The sequence below is a fragment of the Myxocyprinus asiaticus genome, chromosome 34, assembly GCF_019703515.2.
Source record: "Myxocyprinus asiaticus isolate MX2 ecotype Aquarium Trade chromosome 34, UBuf_Myxa_2, whole genome shotgun sequence".
In the NCBI taxonomy this organism is placed as follows: Eukaryota; Metazoa; Chordata; class Actinopteri; order Cypriniformes; family Catostomidae; genus Myxocyprinus; species Myxocyprinus asiaticus.
Window position 1 is genome coordinate 43,078,140 of NC_059377.1, and position 24,388 is coordinate 43,102,527.

The window sequence follows — 24,388 nt, forward strand, 5'->3', positions numbered from 1 at the left end:
ATGATTTTAGTAATGAGATTTCACAGAATGAGTTTCATTCTGTGTCATTTGAGTCATCATTGAGTCTGTGTCATGTATTTGGCGCCATCTCCTGGTGGTCATATGCAACATTGTGCTTCATGTGGATTATCTAATGATCTATACATCTGATTATCTTGTGTCTGGGCTCGTTTGAAAGATAATCACCTCCTCTAAGTAATATTATGTGATATTTTATGTTCTGTTTATTTTTCTCGAATTAAAAGTGAAAAGGCGGCATACAAGCAACATATCAAAGACATATACTTAGAGGTTACTTGCTATATTTTAGTCTGAGTAAAACAAATCGGCTGGTTGTATTCTACTCTTTGAAAGCTTTCCAACAACATATGACACATGACTATTTGATCAGTTTGATGTTTTTACTGATTGCAATAATATATACAGTGGATTTTTTTTTAAATACATGAACAAAATGGAAAACTTCTGATTTGTATGCCAATTTCAAAGCACTTATTCAGTTTTGATCATAATGCCTACATGCATTGTAAAGTAGAGCTTCTCAGCTTTCAAACGATAGCTATTGTGTGTTGGTCAAGACTGTAGTTGTTCATATGTTGACGATTATTTTTTTCTAGCAGGCCTATTCGAGCTTAAATGGTTAAAGCTGAACAAACTTGCAAAAATAACCACTGTTTACAAACTGTTTGTGTACTTCAAATGTGCATGACTTAAATCCAAAATATACTTCTGCTTTTCTCGTGTAGTGTCTTTGCGCATCGTTAGCGCACACAACTGCTGTTGACTGTCCTAAAGTATAACAGTCGTAGTGCACGTGTCAAATGCGTCCATACTGACTCGCAGTCAAAAGAGATTACTGGAGCACTTGACTTTGAGCAAGACGTAAAAACACATGGAAAAATTAAGCAAACCCTTGCATTTACTGCAACCGCGATTTTTGCTTTTTTCCAAATCTAAATAATTTTCTATAATAATTGACAGTATGTAACAAATGCTGCTGATTGAGCTTAACTTGTATCGAGTCCAGAACATTATATTAACACATTTTCCCATGTTTAAATCCATTCCACAGAATCCTGCACATTTCCTGCCTCATAAGGGAGTTTTCCTTGTCATAGTCATCTTTGTCTTTCTCAATGGAGGTACTAGTGCAGTATTTTCTGCTTTGAAACGATGTATTGTGAAGAGCGCTAAACAAATAACACTGACTTGACACGATCACATGCAAAAAAAATTGAAAAAGTGCACAGATTCTATGCGTTTCTACTTCATGTATACACTTTCACTACAGGGTCAGTAAAATCTCTGTTAATAATAATGAGTCTTTACTGAGACTTCAATTAAATATTAAAATCAATTCTTGTAAGACTACACACATGTATGGTAGCAGAAGACCTTGTTATAATACACAAATTAAAAACCACAATTATATTTTTCTGTTGTAACACTATCAAGACAAATCTGGCACATTATTAGTTAATATCCTGTGAGCGTTTGATGGTCTTTATGGGGTTAAAAATTCACGTGAAAGAGAATGAAACTAAAGGAAACGTTTTAAAAGTCATGATTTTACAATCAATATATAATAGTGTCATTGGTCTCCAGTTACCAGAGTTTAAACAAAGCACTTCTTACACAGAAACACACCCAGGAATCTTATTACAGCGGAGTCAACGTGTACAAAAGCTGTTGCTTGTGTTGACAGTGTCGTGAGCTGTGGCAAGTGGTAAAACTCTTATCTAAAACACATAGACACTAAACTGCTTCAACACTGTAAAACCTTCACAAGCACCTTTCTCTATGATTCTCAATCTATAACACCAAAGTTCAAATACTACATGCACTAGCAAGAACGATGACATTATAATGTATACAGATAGCAACAAACACCGCTGTGACCTCTGAATGGGTCCGATCACACTTACGGTGTACGGAGGAGTGGGTAGGGAAATTTTTGACACAACTTTGAGAAGATGACCATTAGCTCGGTGGTTGACATGTGAAATCTGCGTTTGCACCACCACGGCGTTCTTCTCATGGAGAAAACTGCTGAGGGGGAAGGGTCGCGGTAACGGGATGCGCGATTCCACTTCGTAAATATCCTGATCCTGGCTTTCCACCCAGCCGTCCCTTAGAGAATTCCAATACGTTCGATAAGAATCCATAGCGGAGCTGTTTTCTTCTCCTCTTGTGATGCTAAGCAGCTTCCAGGCAGATTTGTGCAGAAAGTAGAGTCATTGTTGTCAAACGTGAATGAGAGATAAACTGTCGGGGGAGTTTACCATCACACCACTCAGCAACAGTCTCTATGGAAGTGTCTTCTCCATGTAAACACATGGGAGGCTCACATGTTCAGTCAGATAAATGATCAAATCTTTTTAAAACACCTTCTACAACAGCGAAGAGGTCGCTCAAGAGGGATGCCAATCTCGGTTAAATCCTCAAAAGTGCAACCTGTGGCATGTAATCCAATCCAGACCAGTTTGAAACAGGATAGCTAGTTCAAGATGGAGTTGTAAAACCACCAGATCTTGCTGTCGTGTCTCTCTCTCTCAGATTAGAACTCAGTTAGTCCTGCTGGAAACTCATTAACAATTCCATGGCTCCGTGGCAACGCTCCACTGGGAAAACGCAGGGCCTCATTAAGTGCTCGACCTGACAGGGAGCCGGGGGTGAGAACAGACCACAGCATAACTCTGGGGGGGATATCATCTCTCTCTCTCTCTCTCTCTCTCAAAACATTCAGTCACCGTAGTGAGCATGCACTTCCTGGTTTGAAGACATGTGCAGCTTACGTAGACATAAAAGGCGTGTCTCAAAAGCTGCAGGTGAGCAGACAGGTTGATTTAACATGCACACCCTCCCGCACCCTGACTGAGCCAGTCCGACTGGATTCCAGCTCAAAATAATGAAAGACAAGACACTTCAAAGCTCACTAAAACAAATTAATTCTGTGGAATGTGGCGATTTCATTCCATTTGAGTAATTATATTCTCTTCAACGACTCATCTAATAGCTCCCAAAAACAAACATTATTGATCAACAATTCCCCCTACGCGCCAGCTTAACGTAAACCTTCATTTCTAAACAAGCCATTACACGATTAACTTTGAAGATCCCACACCCCTCACCCTTTCATTAAGCCACTATTAAAAATTACTTCAACACTTAAGCACCCATAATTGCTTCAGATGACTGCCAATTTGGTAATTTAGGTTAATTAAAATTTATTTTATTTTTTTTTATTTTTTTGAGTAATGAATCATATTTTGACTGACCTCAAAACACTTGATTTATATGTGTTTATAATGGGCTTAATTACCAGCATGGCTTAAAGTGCTTGGTTGAATCTCATGAAAACATGCCAGGGTCACATTTCACCCCAACAGAATTATTATTAGTTTTGCAATAATTAAATCGAACCCTATATTTAAGTTTAGCACTGTGAAATTACTTTTATGACATTTAAGCAAATCCTCACCAATTCTCCTTACAGTCATGCAACAATTTTATTTTCATTACTGGACATTTTACTACTGAGTAATTCCCATTATTCTCAATTAGAGGTAAACCGATATATCGGTTTTACTCATTAATCAGTCCCGATAGTTGCTTTTTGGAACTATTGGTTATCGGCAAAGATAGTTTTTTCATCATTTCTCCATTTCAGAATAAGAGTCCCTGTTGTGTTTTGGGCTTGCTTACACATATGAGTCACGCGTTATGTACCAAATCTTTATTTTTCTGGTTATTATTGGGATTTTGGTTGAACAAAAACAGCATCTGGGATTTTTATTCATCTTGGACTCTTTGTCTTTGTGCGCCATATAAAAAGAACATGTATATATATGTATATATATATATATATATATATATATATATATATATATATATATATATATATATATTTTTTTTTTTTTTACATTCTATATATATTGATTTTATTCTCAATTAGAGGTAGACCAGTATATCGGTTTTACCGATTAATCGGTGCCGATAGTTGCTTTTTGAAACTATCGGTTATCGTAAAAAATATATGTTGATAGTTCCTGATAGTTTTTATCATTTTGTCATTTCAGAATAAGAGTCCCTGATGTGTTTCGGGCTTGTTTACACATATATGTCCCACGTTATGCACCAAATCTTCATTTTTCTGGTTGTTATTGGGATTTTGATTGAACAAAAACGGCATCTGGGATTTTATTCATTGTGGACACTTTATCTTTTCCTGCCATAGTAAAGAAAGAATAAAATTTTTTTGACATTCTATATTTTGATTTGAAGAATTATTGGCTGATTAATCGGTTATCTGTCTTTCACACCACCTTAGTTAACGGTACTGGCAAAGTCCACTATCAGTCGACCTCTATTCTCAATGATAATTTTAATATGATTCTCATTACTGTAATGCAGTCATTGTTTTTGTATATTACAGTAAAAACACTGTAAAAACCCTGACTTTTTTATTTAAATCAGCATAAATTAAAGGCAATAAAACAAATGCTACCATGATGTATAAATACTTTACAGTTTAAATATTAGCATTATATAATGTTTTAATTGCAGCAATTGCAATCAGATTTTTTTGAAGAATTTGGGGGGTAAATATGTTTAAGTGTCATAAAAAAATAGTCACAATGCAAAAAAAAAATCTTCTTTTTCTTTGTGATTTTTTTTCTTTTTTCTTTTGAGGTGAAATATGACCCAGAACTGTTCACATTCACCCACATAAACTTAACGTGTCAGCATAAGACTGAAGAATTTTGTGTTTTCATTTCAAAATCTCATATTTCCTCACATTTCAAGTTGTTCAGGATGTCATTTAATCTAATCTTTAATATGTAAACTTTATCTCTGACAATATCAACATTGATATAAAACAGCTGAACTCTGTAGTCAAGATGTTAATCTGTATCAGGAACAGAAGAACAGAGAGACTCTAAAAAATAAATATATTAGAAAACACAGTTTTTACTTTACACCAACTCATGTGCACACACACACACACACACACACACACACACTCAGTTTTATGGTACAATGGATGAACACAAGGGCGTTGTAAGCTGCTGCTATGGAGACCAAATTATAATGCAAATCTGTTGGTATGTAAGGGCAACCAGAGTGAATGGCCCTGCCCACTATACAGAACTTGTGTCCTGTGAGGATTAGTGTGAGCTCTGATGTCTCACGAGAGAGGTCATCGAAATGTATATAAAAAAAAACATTTACACATTAACCCTTTAAGCTCTGAGGGTGTTTTTAAAGAATTCCTGTTTCAGTGGCATAACCAAAATAAACAAAAACTGCTTTAGTTTTGTTCTCAACTGCAACTTAGAACATTTTTGTGTTGATACAAAGCAATCTAAAGTTATAACATTACAAAAATTATTTATCCTAGTGTCCAAAAACATCTCCAAACAAATAAAACATAATAATTATACATAAAAACGAATTACACACGCAAAACCACGACTAAAGATTTGCATAGCATGCAGACATGATTTTAGTAATGAGATTTCACAGAATGAGTTTCATTCTGTGTCATTTGAGTCATCATTGAGTCTGTGTCATGTATTTGGCGCCATCTCCTGGTGGTCATATGTAACATTGTGCTTCATGTGGATTATCTAATGATCTGTACATCTGATTATCTTGCGTGTGGACTCGTTTGAAAGATAATCACCTCCTATAAGTAATAGTATCTGACATTTTATGTTCTGTTTATATTTCGTGAAGTTATAAGCGCAAAACGTGGCATACAAACAACACCAACATAATTGTCTAAGACATACACTTTGCTATTACTCACTATGTTTTTGTCTGTGAGTAAATCAAATATGCTGGTTGTATTCTACTCTTTAAGAGCTTTCCATCAACATATGTCACATGGCTATTTGATCAGTTTGATGTTTTTACTGGTTACAATAATATGTACAGTGCAATTTCTTTTAAAATTATCAAAACTGAACACTTCTGATTTGTCTGCAAATTTCAAAGCACAATTTTGGTCATAATGTCAACATGCATTGTAAAGTAGAGCTTCTAAGCTTTCAAACGACACCTATTTTGAATTGATCAAAACGGTAGTTATTAATATTTTGACGATTATTTTTTTTTCTCGTGGACACATATGAGTTTAAAGGGTTAAACATGTAATAATTTGGATTTTTATAATGTATTTTCATAGTTTAATATTGAAAGTCTGGGTCTGAGACAAGACTAAAACAGTCAAATCTATACATAAAAGACATTTGAAAAGTACTACAAAACTAAAAAGTTTCAAAGTCAGTTTTAATGAGGCCTTCACATAACAAAAAGGAAAATGTTGAAATCTGTTCGTCTAAATAAACATACATATCTGGGACATGAAAGTGCCTGAAGTTTGAAGAAACTCCCATATATGAACCTCAATATAATGTCTGTGAAAAGCAAGTGGACACTTGGACTGTAGACTTGTGAAATGTTTAATTTGTCCTTCTACTCTTGCCATACCTGTGTGGATGTCTCGGTGATGGTGATGAGCAGTTTCTCCACGGCGTTCTGCAGTCGTGTGCTGATGCTCATCAGATACTCCTCCCTCTCCAGCTGAAGCTCCACCTCCTGCAGCTGTAGCTCCACCCCCGGGATCTTCTGCGACATCTCCAGTCCTTCATCAGTCTCCCCTGAAAACACGCTGATGTCAGCGCCCATCTCACTGCCATGGAAACTCTCAGAGGACGCGTCTGTGTACAGGACAAAAGAGATTCACTGGGTCACTGATGAAGGACTGTGTCATTAAAACAACAATAATGACTTGAATTAACGTCACTGTCTTTGATCTTTTTCTGTGCACAATAGTAATAGTGATGCTTGATTTAGCAAACACAACTACTAAACATTCTACCAAGTGAAGCGTTTGTTGTTTTGAAAATAAGACTGATGTGATTTACAGTGGATGAAGACTTAATGAAGCACTGCAGAACAGGTGAACTCATGGGATCTGAAATATTATGTGCTGTTTAGTTTCGTTCAGAATCCTTTGTGTGTTGAGTTAGGGTTAGTGTGTCTGTCTCATCTTCCATCCAAGCTCAAAGCAAGCTAAACACATGATATGAGATATTCAGAGCACAACATTTAACTTTCACATCACATAACACACCCATAGTCACATGACATCAGCTCAACAGTACACAGAACATCTCTATGGAAAGAAAGAGAGACAATAGAAAAGGACAAACAAGACAGACAGGATCGAGAGCGGCTCCTCCAAGAGCAGATCAAAACATAAAAAAACATCCTGTCATCTGTTATTGACTCATCAGCTTCACTATTGGCTCTGCTGGCTGAACAGTTAAATAACACTTCCTTCTTTGGAATCTCTGGTTAATAATGTCCTCAATAATTACACGGCTCTCTGCTAAATCTGCTCTCTTTTAACTGTGTGTTGAAGCACGTCTAACCTCCTGCAGGTCCTGGTGTAAGTGTGTATGGTTTGAATCCCTCAGTTGGGATCTTCTTCCAGGTAGCTCTCAGCTGACTCTTGCTGGACTCCAGGATTCCCTCTACGTGACGGCCGATAGTTTCCTCTGCCGCTGCTGTCGTCTTCAAAACATCAATCAACACCTGACGCAAGCGACGGTTCGCCTTTCGCAACAAATCCCTGAAAGACAGACAGAAAACAGACACAATTAAACATATTGACAGTTCCATTGACATATTTATATCTATCTATTGTCTGCCTGTCTGTCCATGCGTCTGTCTATCTATCTCATCTATCTGTCTATCCATCTATCTACCTGTATGTCTGTCTATCTTTCTATCTGTCTGTCTATCTTTCTACCATCTGTCTGTCTGTCTGTCTATCTTCCTATGTATCTGTCTGTCTACCAGTCTATCTACCTGTCTGTCTGTCTGTCTTTCTATCCATCTGTCTCTCTTTCTATCCATCTCTCTATCTTTCTATCTTCTGTCAATCTGTCTGTCTGTCTGTCTATCTATCTGTTTGCCTGTCTTTCTACCCATCTGTCTTTCTATCTTCCTATGCATTTGTCTGTCTACCTGTCTATCTATCCATCTGTCTATCTATCCATCCATTTGCCTGTCTATCTATCTGTCTGTCTGTCTGTCTATCTTGTCTATCCATCTATCTACCTGTATGTCTGTCTGTCTATCTATCTATCTACCTGTCTGTCTGTCTGTCTATCTATCTATCTGTCTGTTTGTCTGTCTTTCTACCCATCTGTCTATCTTCCTATGTATTTGTCTGTCTACCTGTCTATCTATCTGTCTATCTATGGAATTGACTGTTACACTGACAGATTTATATCTATCTATTTCTTTATGAGTCTTTTTGTCTGCCTGTCTGTCCATGCGTCTGTCTATCTATCTGTCTGTCTGTCTTTCTATCCATCTGTCTATCTATCCATCTGTGTGTGTCTGTCTGTCTGCCTGTCTATCTGTCTATCCATCTATCTACCTAGATGATCTATCTACCTAGGTCTGTCTGTCTATCTATCTATCTATCTGTCTGTCTGTCTGTCTGTGTATTTGTCTGTCTATCTATCTGTCTGTCTACCTTTAAATCCATCTGTCTATCTATCCATCCATTTGCCTGTCTATCTATCCATCTGCCTGTCTGTCTATATTTATATCTGTCTGTCTGTCCAGCAGTTTGTCTGTCATTTTACCCATCTGTCTGTCTGTCTATCTTCCTATGTATTTGTCTGTTTACCTGTCCATCTCGTCTATCGGTCTATCCATCTATCTACCTGTATGTCTGTCCGTCTGTCTATCTATCTATCTGTTTGTCTGACTTTCTACCCATCCGTCTGTCTATCTTTCTATCCATCTGTCTCAGTTTGTCTGTCATTCTACCCATCTGTCTGTCTGTCTGTCTATCTATCCGTCTGTCTGTATATCCATCTGTCTGTCTGTATATCTATCTATCTATCAGTTTGTTTGTCTTTCTACCCATCTGTCTGTCTGTCTATCTATCTTCCTATGTATCTGTCTGTCTACCTGTCTATCTACCTATATGTCTGTCCGTCTTTCTATCTGTATGTCTGTCTATCTGTCTGTCTGTTTTTCTACCCATCTGTCTATCTTCCTATGTATCTGTCTGTCTGTCCATCTATCCATCTGTCTGTCTATCTATCTGTCAGTCTGTTTGTCTGTTTTTCTACCCATCTGTCTGTCTGTCTATCTTCCTATTTGTCTGTCAGTTTATTTGTCTTTCTACCCATCTGTCTGTCTGTATATATTCATATGTATCTGACTGTCTACCTGTCTATCTACCTGTATGTCAGTCATTCTATCTGTATGTCTATCTGTCGGTTTTTCTACCCATCTGTCTGTCTATCTGTCTATCATCCTATGTATCTGTCTGTCTGTACGTCTGTCTGTCTGTGTATTTGTCTGTCTGTCTATCTATCTGTCTGTCTGTATGTCTATCATCCTATTTATCTGTCTGTCTGTCTATTTATCTGTCTGTCTGTATGTCTGTCTATCTATCCATCTGTCTGTATGTCTGTCTGTCTGTCTATCTGTCTGTATGTCTGTCTATCTATCCATCTGTCTGTCTGTCTGTCTGTCTGTCTGTCTATCTGTCTGTTTTTCTACCCATGTCTATCATCCTATTTATCTGTCTCTCTGTCTATTTATCCGTCTGTCTGTATGTCTCTCTATCTATCCGTCTGTCTGCATGGCTGTCTGTCTGTCTGTCTGTTTGTCTGTTTTTCTACCCATCTATCTGTCTGTCTATCTTCCTATTTATCTGCCTGTCTGTCTATCTATCCGTCTGTATGTCTGTCTGTCTATTTTCCAATGTATCAGTCTGTCTGTCTACCTGTATGTCTGTCTATCTATCTGAAATTATCATTATTGTCTCACCTCTCTGTAGTGATGACATCAGATGAGAGCTCTGGATCTTGTGCAGGTGACTGTGATGTCACAGTTGTTTCATGACCTCTGCCCTTCATCACCTCCTCTTCCTTTCTCTTCTGTAGTTTATGCACAGGCAGCAGAGAAACAGCAGATAATAAGCCTGTCATGTTATTTCAGTCACTGTAAACTCATGTAAAACAATGTTTTTAATTCAGATGTGTTTGCTGTTTGACAGTCAGGAAAGCGCTGCAGCTACCGGACACACACACACACACACACACACACACACACAGTCTTATCCAAACACACAAGAACAGTGTCATAGTAACAACTGCACCTGAGGCAACAGTTGCTTTGGAGACAGATGCCACCTCATGGCACAGAGGAGGAAGTGCAAATGAGCCAGAAAGGAACAGTCAAGTTTTTATATACAAATTAAGACTGTGTTCAGAATGCAACATTAGTGTTGTGTTTACAGTATACTACACAGTATATACTTTATAAATTGAGGGCGGAGTCTGTCGCTAGAGAGACTTTACTGTTGACATTACCTGCTCTGTCTGTGTGCTGCTGTTTTGCATGCAAGGATATGATTGTTGATCTCTCTGTGTCTCACTCTTCATCTGCTGCAGCTCCTCTTCTCTCTGTTTCACACACACACAGATACAAAATCACACTCACATATTACACATATGACATTGAGCTGTAGAGCTGTAGAGAGATCACTGCAAATACACAATGACATCATGCAGAGCTGAAAAACTGAAAAGTGAACATCTAAACAGACATACAACACATTACGATAGTCAAATGTGTCGTGATCAGCACTGGGTATTGATACAGGTTTCTTGATTCAATTCTGATTCACAAGCTCTCTATTCAACTCTGATTAATTTGGTTGAATTTCAATACAAAATATGAATATTGCAAAATTTATTTGATCATTATTTTTTGTCATTTTGGTCACATTTTTGCAGTTGAAAATTGTACAAATTCCATGTATTCCATCCATTACAATAATGAACAAACAATCTGTTGTAACAAATAACACACAAACTGTTGTATTTTTCTTGTACATTGAAAACATCATTCACAGTGTAGGTTGGAAAAAGTATGTGAACCCCATAGGCCAACCACATCAACAAAAGCTAATTAGAGTCAAGAGTTGGCAAACCTGGCATCCAATTAATGAAACGAGATTGGAGATGTGGGTTAGTGCTACTTTGACTTATAAAAAGCACTCAAACATTTTGAGTTTGCTATTCACAAGAAGCATCTGCTGACGTGGACCATGCCTCGCAATTGCTGCTTTGCATAAAGCTGGAAAGATTTACAAAGTTATCTCGAAGATCTTAGATATTCTTCTGTCCACAGTTAGACAAACTGTCTATAAATGGAGATGATTTAGTACTATAGGTACTCTCACTAGAAGTGGCCGTCCAGTCAAGATGACTCAAAGGGCACACCACAGAATTCTCAATGAGATTAAAAAAGAACCCTAGAGTGACAGATAAAGACTTGAAGGAATCATTGGAACAGGTTAACATCTCTGTTCATGAGTCTACTATACAGAAAACATTAAACAGGTATGGCGTCCATGGCAGGACATCATGAAGGAAGCTGCTGCTTTCCAACATAAACATTGCTGCACACCTGAAGTTTCCCAAAGACCACCTTGACACTCCACAACGCTACTGGGAAAATGTTTGGTGGACTGATTCATATGTGACTGTGGTTTCATGTTGTTTGTAATCCCAGTCCTGGACTAAAAGTCGCTGTTAATAACGATTCTTTAAAAACATAAAATCAATGTGTGTGTGCGTGTGTGTGTGAGAGAGAAAGAGAGAGAGAGAGACACACACAGGTAAAGAGGAAGAGTAATACACTCCCCTCAGATCAGACACACACACACACAGGTAACATCACACCTGCAGCAGCTGTTGGTTGAGTGTGTGTATCTGTGCGATGAGGTGTGTGTTCTGCTCCAGGTAAACCTCCATCTGTTGTGTGTGTGAATATCTGAGCTCCTCCAGCACACGAGTGTGTTCCTCTTCCTGCTGAATGAGCTCTGAATGAAACTCCTCTGATAGCATGACTCCACGCTGATCTTCATCTTCATCTTCATCATCATCATCATCATCATCATCATCATCAGGCAGCTCTGGTGGGATCTCTCGGTCCTCCTGCTCTTCTTTACACTTCTCACTATCATCTTCATCAAACTGTGTCTCTGATGGGATGATTTCACTTTCTTCATCATCATCATCTCCATCCTCATGTGTTTCTTCTTCAGTTTTGAAGGTGTGTTCTTCATCAGAAGACTGTGGAGTCAGTGGAGTCAGTGTTAAATCGATCTTTACCAGCTCACGACTCAAAACTGCTAGAAAATGAAGTGTGTTTTCATGCAGCATCAGAGAGTCCAGATCACAATGGGCCAGTATTTGATTTTATGTTGACCAGGAATGGTCTGATAAATAATTCCAAGGTTTATTTTATTCATTTATTTTTTCTCAAAAGTATTAAATGCTTCTCCATCTTTTCTACTGAGCATTTTAATGTTTTGATGTCTGATTTCACTTAATAAACTCTGGTGCATGTTTTGGCTGCCGCCCACAATTTTTCACGCTAAAATTTTTAAAGCTATTCACACATATTGTGGACTTATTGCAAAAATTGGGTCTCATTTTTAAGAGAAACACCTAAATAAAAAAAGACTCCAAATATTTATATATAATATTGTATGTGTTTATAATCTTATGATAAACATAATTAATAAAAAATTATTTAAAAAAAACATGTAATTCTGGTTCTGTTCACTCTACCTCACTTTGAAAAGTCTAATTTTATTCCACTAGATGGCAGAAAGCACTAGAAAAAATATTTTTTTCTCTATCACATTCCATCACAATACACAGATCTGAAATGTCTGTGGCGCTATAACTCATTTTATCCCTCACAGATGTGCTCGTCCATAGACATTCAGTCTAATTTTCAGTTCAAGCACCACCCTCGTTATTTCATTGAATATTTCGGCCTCTGAGTGGACTAGAAGCTCAATCTAGGTGTCATTAGAAAGCTGAGATCCTCCCTTTTGTGATGATATATACAATTTTATCATCAATACATATTAATAAAACATATTATTCTGATGATTTGTTTAGTATGCTTTTCCTGCTGGATAGCATATTTTGTTCTTGACATCTAAGATATAACATTAGATTATTCACACAAGCTTTTTACATGGTAAAAACAGATATAAAGTTTTTACCTATTTGGGGCTTTCAGCAGCAGTTATCGGAGCCTAATTGTATTTGATGACTTACAGAAATCATATTTCACTTTGTGATTTCTTTTGAAGATTTTACGAACTATCTTTCATTCGACAATTAACTGTACAGTCATATTTCTGAGAATGAGAGCTTTTATATATTTTATATATGTCTTGTCCATTTATGTGCTATGTGAAGAACTTTTATTTTCATATAAATATTTCTACCCCATTACCTCTGGGGGGCGCTAATGTTCAACGCAAATGTTTTGAGGCCTTATTTTGTTATTTTAAGTAACATAAATGCAGAAGTGATAGTGTTCTACAAAAAGTTCAGATTCTAAGCTTTCAAATGATACCTCATATGCCTAACTTAACGTTCGCGCTTATGTATATGGAAACTTTAACCTTTTAAGCGTAAACTTTTTTCGTGCTTATGTATACGGACACTTTAACCTTTTAAGCGTAAACTTTTTCGTGCTTATGTATATGGACACTTTAACCTTTTAAGCGTAAATTTGTTTCGCACTTATGTATACGGAAACTATGACGTTTTAAGCGTAAACTTTTTTCGCGCTTATGTATACAGAGACTTTAACGTTTCAAGCGTAAACTTTATCCGCGCTTATGTATACGGACACTTTAACGTTTTAAGAGTAAACTTTTTTCGTGCTTATGTATACGGACACTTTAACATTTTAAGCGTAAACCTTTTTCACGCTTATGTATACGGACACTTTAACGTTTTAAAAGTAAACTTTTTTCATGCTTATGTATATGGACACTTTAACGTTTTAAGCGTAAACCTTTTTCACACTTATGTATACGGACACTTTAACCTTTTAAGCGTAAACTTTTTTCGCGCTTATGTATACGGAGACTTTAACGTTTCAAGTGTAAATGTTTTCCGCGCTTATGTATATGGACACTTTAACCTTTTAAGCGTAAACTTTTTTCGTGCTTATGTATACGGAGACTTTAACGTTTCAAGCGTAAACTTTTTCCGCGCTTATGTATACGGACACTTTAACCTTTTAAGTGTAAACTTTTTTCACGCTTATGTATACGGAGACTTTAAAGTTTTAAGCGTAAACTTTTTTCATGCTTATGTACACGGATACTTTAACATTTTAAGCGTAAACGTTTTTCGCGCTTATGTATACAGAGACTTTAACGTTTTAAGCGTAAACTTTTTCGTGCTTATGTATACGGAGACATTAACGTTTTAACTGTAAACTTTTTTCACGTTTATGTATACGGACACAATAACCTTTTAAGCGTAAACTTTTTTCACGCTTATGCATACAAAGACTTTAACGTTTTAAGCGTAAACTTTTTTCATGCTTATGTATACGGACATTTTAACCTTTTAAGTGTAAACTTTTTTCGCGCTTATGTATACGGACACTTTAACCTTTTAAGTGTAAACTTTTTTCACGCTTATGTATACGGACACTTTAACGTTTTAAGCGTAAACTTTTTTCGCGCTTATGTATACGGACACTTTAACCTTTTAAGTGTAAACTTTTTCGCGCTTATGTATACGGACACTTTAACCTTTTAAGTGTAAACTTTTTTCACGCTTATGTATACGGACACTTTAACGTTTTAAGCGTAAACTTTTTTCGCGCTTATGTATACGGACACTTTAACCTTTTAAGTGTAAACTTTTTTCGCGCTTATGTATACGGACACTTTAACCTTTTAAGTGTAAACTTTTTTCACGCTTATGTATACGGACACTTTAACCTTTTAAGTGTAAACTTTTTTCACGCTTATGTATACGGACACTTTAACGTTTTAAGCGTAAACTTTATTCGCGCTTATGTATACGGAGACTTTAACGTTTTAAGCGTAAACTTTATTCGCGCTTATGTATACGGAGACTTTAACGTTTTAAGTGTAAACTTTTTTCACGCTTATGTATACGGACACTTTAACGTTTTAAGCGTAAACTTTTTCCGCAATATAGCTCCCCCCTTTGGACCTGAGTTTAAGGGTTTTAAATCATGTGATTTTAAAACAGACAAAACAGTATAGTTATAATATCAGCCAATATACTGTATCAGACAAAAGTCTATTTTTAAATTCATAAAAAGTGCATTTCTCAGCAAAATATATCCTATATTGGTGCATCTCTAAGCAAAGGTTGTGTTAAATGTGAGGAATCACTTTGAAAAACACAATAATCAATAAAAACATTGATTATTACAATAAAAGTATTACCGTAATAATAACTATACATAGCCCTCATGCCATTAACATCCCTGCAGATCTTCAAAGCTCCTTATATCTGCTCTACAGGGAAGTTGAAGACTCATTTATTTAATCTTTATATGAATTTGAATCACAATAATCTGTCAAGTGTTTTATAGTTGAGTCTTCAGCAGTTAAATAATGTGCTCAGTCTCATCTCGTCAAAAACACGCTGGAACAAAATTGTGTGTATGAGTGTGTGTGTGTGTGTGTGTGTGTGTGTTCATGCAGTAAATGTGAGTTGAGAGGGATTCAATGCTACAAAATGACAGAGATGATCCACACACACACACACACACACACAGGTCTTCTTCATGCACTGATCTTGTTACAGTCACAAAATGAATCAGAGCTTTGAGTACTAGCTTTAATACTGAAACCCATGCTGTCTATACAGCTCTATATAACACACATTAAATTAAAATAGATGCATGATGACCCCGTTCTGAATCCTAACAATAAAAACAAATATAATCCATAAAGCACAGTGTTTTAAAACTCAGCAAATGATTTATTCTATGACCCACATGAGCCTCCGTACTGTAAACTCACCTGTGGGCATCTCTGTGATTTCATCACGGTAACAGAATCAGACCAATCATCAGTAACTCTCTCCTCTCGACTCATGCTCCTCTCAGACTCTCTCCTCATTTCTTCTTCAGTGTCGTCAGTCTGTACGGCTGTGCTCGTCTCTCGGGTCCGTTTACTGATGCGGCTTAGTTCAGTCTGTTGAGCGAATTCAACTGATATCTGAACAATCACCTGACATACAAAAACACAAAATCATCAAGCTGACAATTCATGACGACATTTAGCATTTTTAAATCATAAAGCCATGAATTAGACAATTGTTCAACATTTAAAATCGTGGGGGGTCTGGGTATCTCAGCGAGTAAAGATGTTGACTATCACACCTGGAGTCGTGAGTTTGAATCTAGGGCGTGCTGAGTGACTCCAGCCAGGTCTCCTAAGCAACCAAATTGGCCGGTTGCTAGGGAGGGTAGAGTCACATGGTGTAACCTCCTCGTGGTCGCTATAATGTGGTTCATTCTCAGTGGGGCGCGTGGTGAGTTGAGCGTGGTTGCCACGGTGGATGGCGTGAAGCCTCCACACACGCTGTCTCCGTGGCAACGCGCTCAACAAGCCACGTGATAAGATGCGTGGATTGACAGTCTCAGACGCGGAGGCAACTGAGATTCGTCCTCCACCACCCGGATTGAGGCGAGTCACTACACCACCACGAGGACTTAGAGCGCATTGGGAATTGGGCATTCCAAATTGGGAGAAAAAGGAAAAAAATAAAATAATAATAATAACAAAAACATTTAAAATCGTATATCCGTGAATTCAAGTCAAATTTTAAAATCATGAATCTCTGAATTAAAGACAAATTTTAAAATCCATGAATTTAAGGCAAAAATTCTATAATCCTCAATCTGTGATTTCAAGGCAAAACTTAAAAATGTAAAATAATAAAGCCATGAATTAGATAATTTTTCAACATTTAAAATCGTGACTGTGAATTCAAGTCAAATTTTAAAATCATAAATCTTTAAATTAAAGACAAAATTTTAAATTCATGAATTCAAGACAAAATTTTATAATCCCTGTGATTCCAAGATAAATCTTTACATTTTAAAATCATGAAGCCATGAATTCAAAAAGGCATGAAGCTGAGAATATGCCGAATTTCCAAAGAGTCAATTTTCCAAAGGTTTTCTGACTAAAATAAAAAGAGGTAAAACTACGGTAAAACCCTACGAAGACATTTTTCAGCTTAAATGAGTAAATTCCAGGTGTATATGACAAGTTCTTCTGAAGTCCAGTGAAAATCTCTTTAAAATCACCTTGGCGATCTCCTGCACCAGCAGCTCTTGATGATGTTTCTCCTGTAAGTGTGTGAGATGTGTTTCCTCTGGATGAGATCTGATCTGAGCGTCTCTCACTCTCTCTACATCCAGATCAGTCACCTCTTCACACGAGCTCTCATACGGGGCCTCCTGCACTGCCTGCAGCTCACGCCACAGACCTGCAGACACCAGCTCTTCTTCAGCATCTATAGAGAGAGACTCCTCGTCCTGACACAAGAGAGATTATGGGAAAGAAAGTGTTAAAGAAAGAGGAGAAGAAAGAGAGGGGGTGGAGTCAGTTTCAAGCTCACAGAGGACTGTGTGTGTGAGAAACAGAGACAGAATCGTGTCTCTCGGTTGACAGTGTGATATAAACTGAGCTCTTGTTTTCTCCACACAGAGATTCAAAAGCTCTTTTTTTTTGTCTCTCTGAATACAAAATGATCACTCTTTTTATGTCCTCGCATCTCTTGCTTCTGTGCCTTTATTCCATCCCATCAAGTAGGTTTGTATATTTTTGAGTGATACTGCTATGATCTGTACACAGTCACTAAAACATCTGAAAAGTGCCTGAAATGTTGCAACTGTATTCAAGCAAATAGAGCTGCTTGTTTTTTGTTTATAATAAATTAAACAATAAATGTCTTAAGTCAATCAGACATGTAAAGACTATAAGAGATACAGAGTTAATGATAGAAAGACAAAGAGATGAAGGTGTCCACTCATGCGTGATGAGGGATTATCACACAGGACATGTTGCGTAACGTCACTCGCGTTTGATGTAGGGCGGCTCGTAGCCGTGTGCTCACTGACTCGCAGTGAATCTCTCTATTTAAACACACAGCAGCGCTTTAAATGATCAAGAATATGTAACAAACGTACAGAAATCACAGAGGTAAAACTGACCTGCACGCGCTCATGCTGCTCATCTCTCGCCTGGCTCTGACAGACGCTTGGCACGCTGAAACAAACACACAGAGTGAGTGAACGTCACATCATGATGCAGGTCACCGCACCAGAAATCACAGCCACAAACACTGACCTCATAAACCAGAGAGAATCCACAGAAAACACATATAAATAACAATTACATGAAAGCATTCAAATGTTTTGTTAAAAATAAACAAGTAGAATGAATTAGAAAACGATGTATTTTCTTGGAAAGCAAAGGTTTTGTGTTGTTTAAGTCTAATTAATGAACCTTTTTTGACTTTGTGGTATGACTTTTAAATTCAAAGGAGGAATAATGTCTGAAAATAAGTATATAAAAACCATACAATAAGTTAAAGATCAGACTACACTGCTTGCACTGTAATGTTTTAGATTCACTAAAAAGAACAAGTTCATAAGAGTCATTTGTTCGGGAATCGGACTACTCTGGTTCGCCCTGTGTGTTTAGCGCTGTAGATTCAAAAGAACCGGCTCATAAGAGTCATTTGTTCGGGAATCGGACTACTCTGGTTCGCCCTGTGCGTTTAGCGCTGTAGATTCAAAAGAGCCGGCTCATAAGAGTCATTTGTTTGGGAATCGGACTACTCTGGTTCACCCTGTGCGTTTAGCGCTGTAGATTCAAAAGAGCCGGCTCATAAGAGTCATTTGTTCGGGAATCGGACTACTCTGGTTCGCCCTGTGTGTTTAGCGCTGTAGATTCAAAAGAACCGGCTCAAAAGAGTCATTTGTTCGGGAATCGGACTACTCTAGTTCGCCCTTTGTGTTTAGCGCTGTAGATTCAAAAGAACCGGCTCAAAAGAGTCATTTGTTCGGGAATCGGACTACTCTAGTTCGCCCTGTGTGTTTAGCGCTGTAGATTCAAAAGAACCGGTTCATAAGAGTCATTTGTTCGGGAATCGGACTACTCTGGTTCGCCCTGTGTGTTTAGCGCTGTAGATTCAAAAGAACCGGCTCAAAAGAGTCATTTGTTCGGGAATCGGACTACTCTGGTTCGCCCTGTGTGTTTAGCGCTGTAGATTCAAAAGAACTGGCTCATAAGAGTCATTTGTTTGGGAATCGGACTACTCTTGTTCCCCCTATGGTTTAGTGCTGTAGATTCAAAAGAACCGGCTCAAAAGAGTCATTTGTTCGGGAATCGGACTACTCTAGTTCGCCCTGTGTGTTTAGCGCTGTAGATTCAAAAGAACCGGCTCATAAGAGTCATTTGTTCGGGAATCGGACTACTCTAGTTCGCCCTGTGTGTTTAGCGCTGTAGATTCAAAAGAACCGGCTCATAAGAGTCATTTGTTCGGGAATCGGACTACTCTGGTTTGCCCTGTGTGTTTAGCGCTGTAGATTCAAAAGAACCGGCTCATAAGAGTCATTTGTTCGGGAATCGGACTACTCTGGTTCGTCCTGTGTGTTTAGCGCTGTAGATTCAAAAGAACCGGTTCATAAGAGTCATTTGTTCGGGAATCGGTCTACTCTAGTTTGCCCTGTGTGTTTAGTGCTGTAGATTCAAAAGAACCGGCTCATAAGAGTCATTTGTTCAGGAATCGGACTACTCTTGTTCCCCCTATGGTTTAGTGCTGTAGATTCAAAAGAACCGGCTCAAAAGAGTCATTTGTTCGGGAATCGGACTACTCTGGTTCGCCCTGTGTGTTTAGCGCTGTAGATTCAAAAGAACCGGCTCAAAAGAGTCATTTGTTCGGGAATCGGACTACTCTGGTTCGCCCTGTGTGTTTAGCGCTGTAGATTCAAAAGAACCGGTTCATAAGAGTCATTTGTTCGGGAATCGGACTACTCTGGTTCGCCCTGTGTGTTTAGCGCTGTAGATTCAAAAGAACCGGCTCATAAGAGTCATTTGTTCGGGAATCGGACAACTCTAGTTCGCCCTGTGTGTTTAGCGCTGTAGATTCAAAAGAACCGGCTCATAAGAGTCATTTGTTCGGGAATCGGACAACTCTAGTTTGCTCTGTGTGTTTAGCGCTGTAGATTCAAAAGAACCGGCTCATAAGAGTCATTCACTCAGGCATTAGACCACACTGAACAACTCTGTGTGTTTCGCTCTGTAAATTCAGTAGTGGGGCAGCGGTGCAGGAAACACTGTAAATCATTGTCTATACTTTAGAAATATTATGTATTTTATGAATAATATTTTTGCTCTGAGCTTTGGTTTATTTCTGACTGTGAATTGGGATACAGCACCACACTCTGTTTCACTCACTCCCTCTCTAATAAATATCCTGATGATATCACATTGAGCCCCAGATATAGCAGCATCAAATCAGTCAAACGTTTCCTCCAGACTGAACTAGAACATGTGCAGAAGAAAGTAGATTTTGTTGCATCCAGTAGAGGTCAGTACAGCTCCAGTGTTCATAAACACTCTCACAAACTGTCCAATGTCTCATATTACAGCCATTAGTAGGATATGAAAGGAGAAGTGTCTGCATTTCTCTCAGCTGAGCGAGAGAACTGAACACTTTAAAGTGATATATGAGAGTTTGATGTGTCTGACAGCAGCTCTGGGATTCAGTATGAGTTTAAACACAACATCTATCATTTATGAAACAGCTACAGAAAGTACAAAGTACAGAAGAGACACTCACAGCTATACGTAAGCCGCTGTGTGCCTGCATTTGTTTTTACAGTTTTGAATCAGAAATCTTCCACATGAAAGTGTAAAATAGTCTGAGAAGCTTTTGACCGCTGGTTAACGTTTAAAGTTGGACTGTCTCGTTCACACACACACACACACACACACACACTGGCCTCACTAGGCTGAATTATGACTGTGTGAGAACATAAATCTGACAGAGCAAATGAAAAGTTACGGGCCTTTATTAAAACTCCACAGAGCAACTGAGAGAAACTTCACTTGAACTCCTTCAACAATAACAGCATTAATGAAAGAACTGCTATTATAAAGATCTGGTACCTGAAGAGTTCTTCTGCTCCTGTGAGCTCCTGGAGTTTCTGCTGCAGCAGGAGAATCTCAGCTGTGAAACGCTCCTGTTTCTCCTCCATCTGCTGCTGATAGTAGATCTTCAGATGCTCAATCTCCTGTTTGTGACTCTCCTCCAGATGAGCTGAACGCTCCTGAAACTCTGACTTCAACTGCTGGACAGATGACTCTTTCAGCTCTGTACGGACAGAAGATTCATGATTCACAATCTGATCTGATTTGAGTCAGAAACAGAAGATTTATGATTCTGAATCTGATCTGATTTCAGTTAGAAACAGAAGATTCATGATTCAGAATCTGATTTGATTTGAGTCAGAAACAGAAGATTCATGATTCAGAATCTGATCTGATTTGAGTCAGAAACAGAAGATTCATGATTCAGAATTGGCTCTGATTTGAGTCAGAAACAGAAGATTCATGATTCAGAATCTGATTTGATTTGAGTCAAAAACAGAAGATTCATGATTCAGAATCTGATCTGATTTCAGTCAGAAACAGAAGATTCATGATTCAGAATCTGATCTGATTTGAGTCAGAAACAGAAGATTCATGATTCAGAATCTGATTTGATTTGAGTCAAAAACAGAAGATTCATGATTCAGAATCTGATCTGATTTCAGTCAGAAACAGAACATTCATGATTCAGAATCTGATTTGATTTGGGTCAGAAACAGAAGATTCATGATTCAGAATCTGATTTGATTTGAGTCAGAAACAGAAGATTCATGATTCAGAATCTGATCTGATTTCAGTCAGAAACAGAAGATTCATGATTCAGAATCTGATCTGATTTCAGTCAGAAACAGAAGATTCATGATTCAGAATCTGATCTGATTTCAGTCAGAAACAGAACATTCATGATTCAGAATCTAATTTGATTTGGGTCAGAAACAGAAGATTCATGATTCAGAATCTAATTTGATTTGAGTCAGAAACAGAAGATTCATGATTCAGAATCTGATTTGATTTGAGTCAGAAACAGAAGATTCATGATTCTGAATCTGATTTGATTTCAGTCAGATACAGAAGATTCATGATTCAGAATCTGATCTGATTTCAGTCAGAAACAGAAGATTCATGATTCTGAATCTGATCTGATTTGAGTCAGAAACAGAAGATTCGTGATTCTGAATCTGATCTGATTTGAGTCAGGGATGATTCAGAATTGGCTCTGATTTGAGTCAGAAACAGAAGATTCATGATTCAGAATCTGATTTGATTTGAGTCAGAAACAGAAGATTTATGATTCAGAATCTGATCTGATTTCAGTCAGAAACAGAAGATTCATGATTCAGAATCTGATCTGATTTGAGTCAGAAACAGAAGATTCATGATTCAGAATTGGCTCTGATTTGAGTCAGAAACAGAAGATTCATGATTCAGAATCTGATTTGATTTGAGTCAAAAACAGAAGATTCATGATTCAGAATCTAATTTGATTTGGGTCAGAAACAGAAGATTCATGATTCAGAATCTAATTTGATTTGAGTCAGAAACAGAAGATTCATGATTCAGAATCTGATTTGATTTGAGTCAGAAACAGAAGATTCATGATTCTGAATCTGATTTGATTTCAGTCAGATACAGAAGATTCATGATTCAGAATCTGATCTGATTTCAGTCAGAAACAGAAGATTCATGATTCTGAATCTGATTTGATTTCAGTCAGAAACAGAAGATTCATGATTCAGAATCTGATCTGATTTCAGTCAGAAACAGAAGATTCGTGATTCTGAATCTGATCTGATTTTAGTCAGGGATGATTCAGAATTGGCTCTGATTTGAGTCAGAAACAGAAGATTCGTGATTCTGAATCTGATCTGATTTGAGTCAGGGATGATTCAGAATTGGCTCTGATTTGAGTCAGAAACAGAAGATTCATGATTCAGAATCTGATTTGATTTGAGTCAGAAACAGAAGATTTATGATTCAGAATCTGATCTGATTTCAGTCAGAAACAGAAGATTTATGATTCAGAATCTTATCTGATTTCAGTCAGAAACAGAAGATTCATGATTCAGAATCTAATTTGATTTGGGTCAGAAACAGAAGATTCATGATTCAGAATCTGATTTGATTTGAGTCAGAAACAGAAGATTCATGATTCTGAATCTGATTTGATTTGAGTCAGAAACAGAAGATTCATGATTCAGAATCTGATCTGATTTCAGTCAGAAACAGAAGATTTGTGATTCTGATTCTGATCTGATTTGAGTCAAAAACAGAAGATTCATGATTCAGAATCTGATTTGATTTTATTTGAGTCAGAAACAGAAGATTCATGATTCAGAATCAGCTCTGATTTGAGTCAGAAACAGAAGATTCATGATTCAGAATCTGATCTGATCTCAGTCAGGGATGATTCAGAATCTGACTCTGATTTGAGTCAGAAACAGAAGATTCATGATTCAGAATCAGCTCTGATTTGAGTCAGAAACAGAACATTCATGATTCAGAATCTAATCTGATTTGGGTCAGAAACAGAAGATTCATGATTCAGAATCTAATTTGATTTGAGTCAGAAACAGAAGATTCATGATTCTGAATCTGATTTGATTTCAGTCAGATACAGAAGATTCATGATTCAGAATCTGATCTGATTTCAGTCAGATACAGAAGATTCATGATTCAGAATCTGATCTGATTTCAGTCAGAAACAGAAGATTCATGATTCTGAATCTGATTTGATTTCAGTCAGAAACAGAAGATTCATGATTCAGAATCTGATCTGATTTCAGTCAGAAACAGAAGATTCGTGATTCTGAATCTGATCTGATTTTAGTCAGGGATGATTCAGAATTGGCTCTGATTTGAGTCAGAAACAGAAGATTCATGATTCTGAATCTGATCTGATTTGAGTCAGGGATGATTCAGAATTGGCTCTGATTTGAGTCAGAAACAGAAGATTCATGATTCAGAATCTGATTTGATTTGAGTCAGAAACAGAAGATTTATGATTCAGAATCTGATCTGATTTCAGTCAGAAACAGAAGATTTATGATTCAGAATCTGATCTGATTTCAGTCAGAAACAGAAGATTCATGATTCAGAATCTAATTTGATTTGGGTCAGAAACAGAAGATTCATGATTCAGAATCTGATTTGATTTGAGTCAGAAACAGAAGATTCATGATTCAGAATCTAATTTGATTTCAGTCAGAAACAGAAGATTCATGATTCAGAATCTGATTTGATTTGAGTCAGAAACAGAAGATTCATGATTCAGAATCTGATCTGATTTGAGTCAGAAAC

At 37.3% G+C, this 24,388-nt stretch overlaps 2 protein-coding genes across 3 annotated transcripts in view; one reads left to right on the top strand and one right to left on the bottom strand.

The window, feature by feature from the left end:
• Positions 1-24,388, top strand: part of LOC127425109 (uncharacterized) — a 208,104-nt gene that overhangs the window by 101,592 nt on the left and 82,124 nt on the right. The gene's annotated exons all lie outside the window — the stretch shown is intronic.
• LOC127425089 (A-kinase anchor protein 9-like) overlaps positions 1-24,388 on the bottom strand; it is a 141,192-nt gene that overhangs the window by 66,335 nt on the left and 50,469 nt on the right. For both annotated transcript variants that reach the window (XM_051670732.1, XM_051670731.1), the window contains 9 exons: positions 21,110-21,314; positions 18,145-18,199; positions 17,236-17,466; positions 15,941-16,150; positions 11,793-12,185; positions 10,416-10,508; positions 9,871-9,980; positions 7,443-7,642; positions 6,496-6,725 (listed from right to left, as the gene is read on the bottom strand). In XM_051670732.1, the coding sequence (XP_051526692.1) occupies positions 6,496-6,725; positions 7,443-7,642; positions 9,871-9,980; positions 10,416-10,508; positions 11,793-12,185; positions 15,941-16,150; positions 17,236-17,466; positions 18,145-18,199; positions 21,110-21,314 (1,727 nt within the window). The remainder of the gene's footprint in view (positions 1-6,495; positions 6,726-7,442; positions 7,643-9,870; positions 9,981-10,415; positions 10,509-11,792; positions 12,186-15,940; positions 16,151-17,235; positions 17,467-18,144; positions 18,200-21,109; positions 21,315-24,388) is intronic.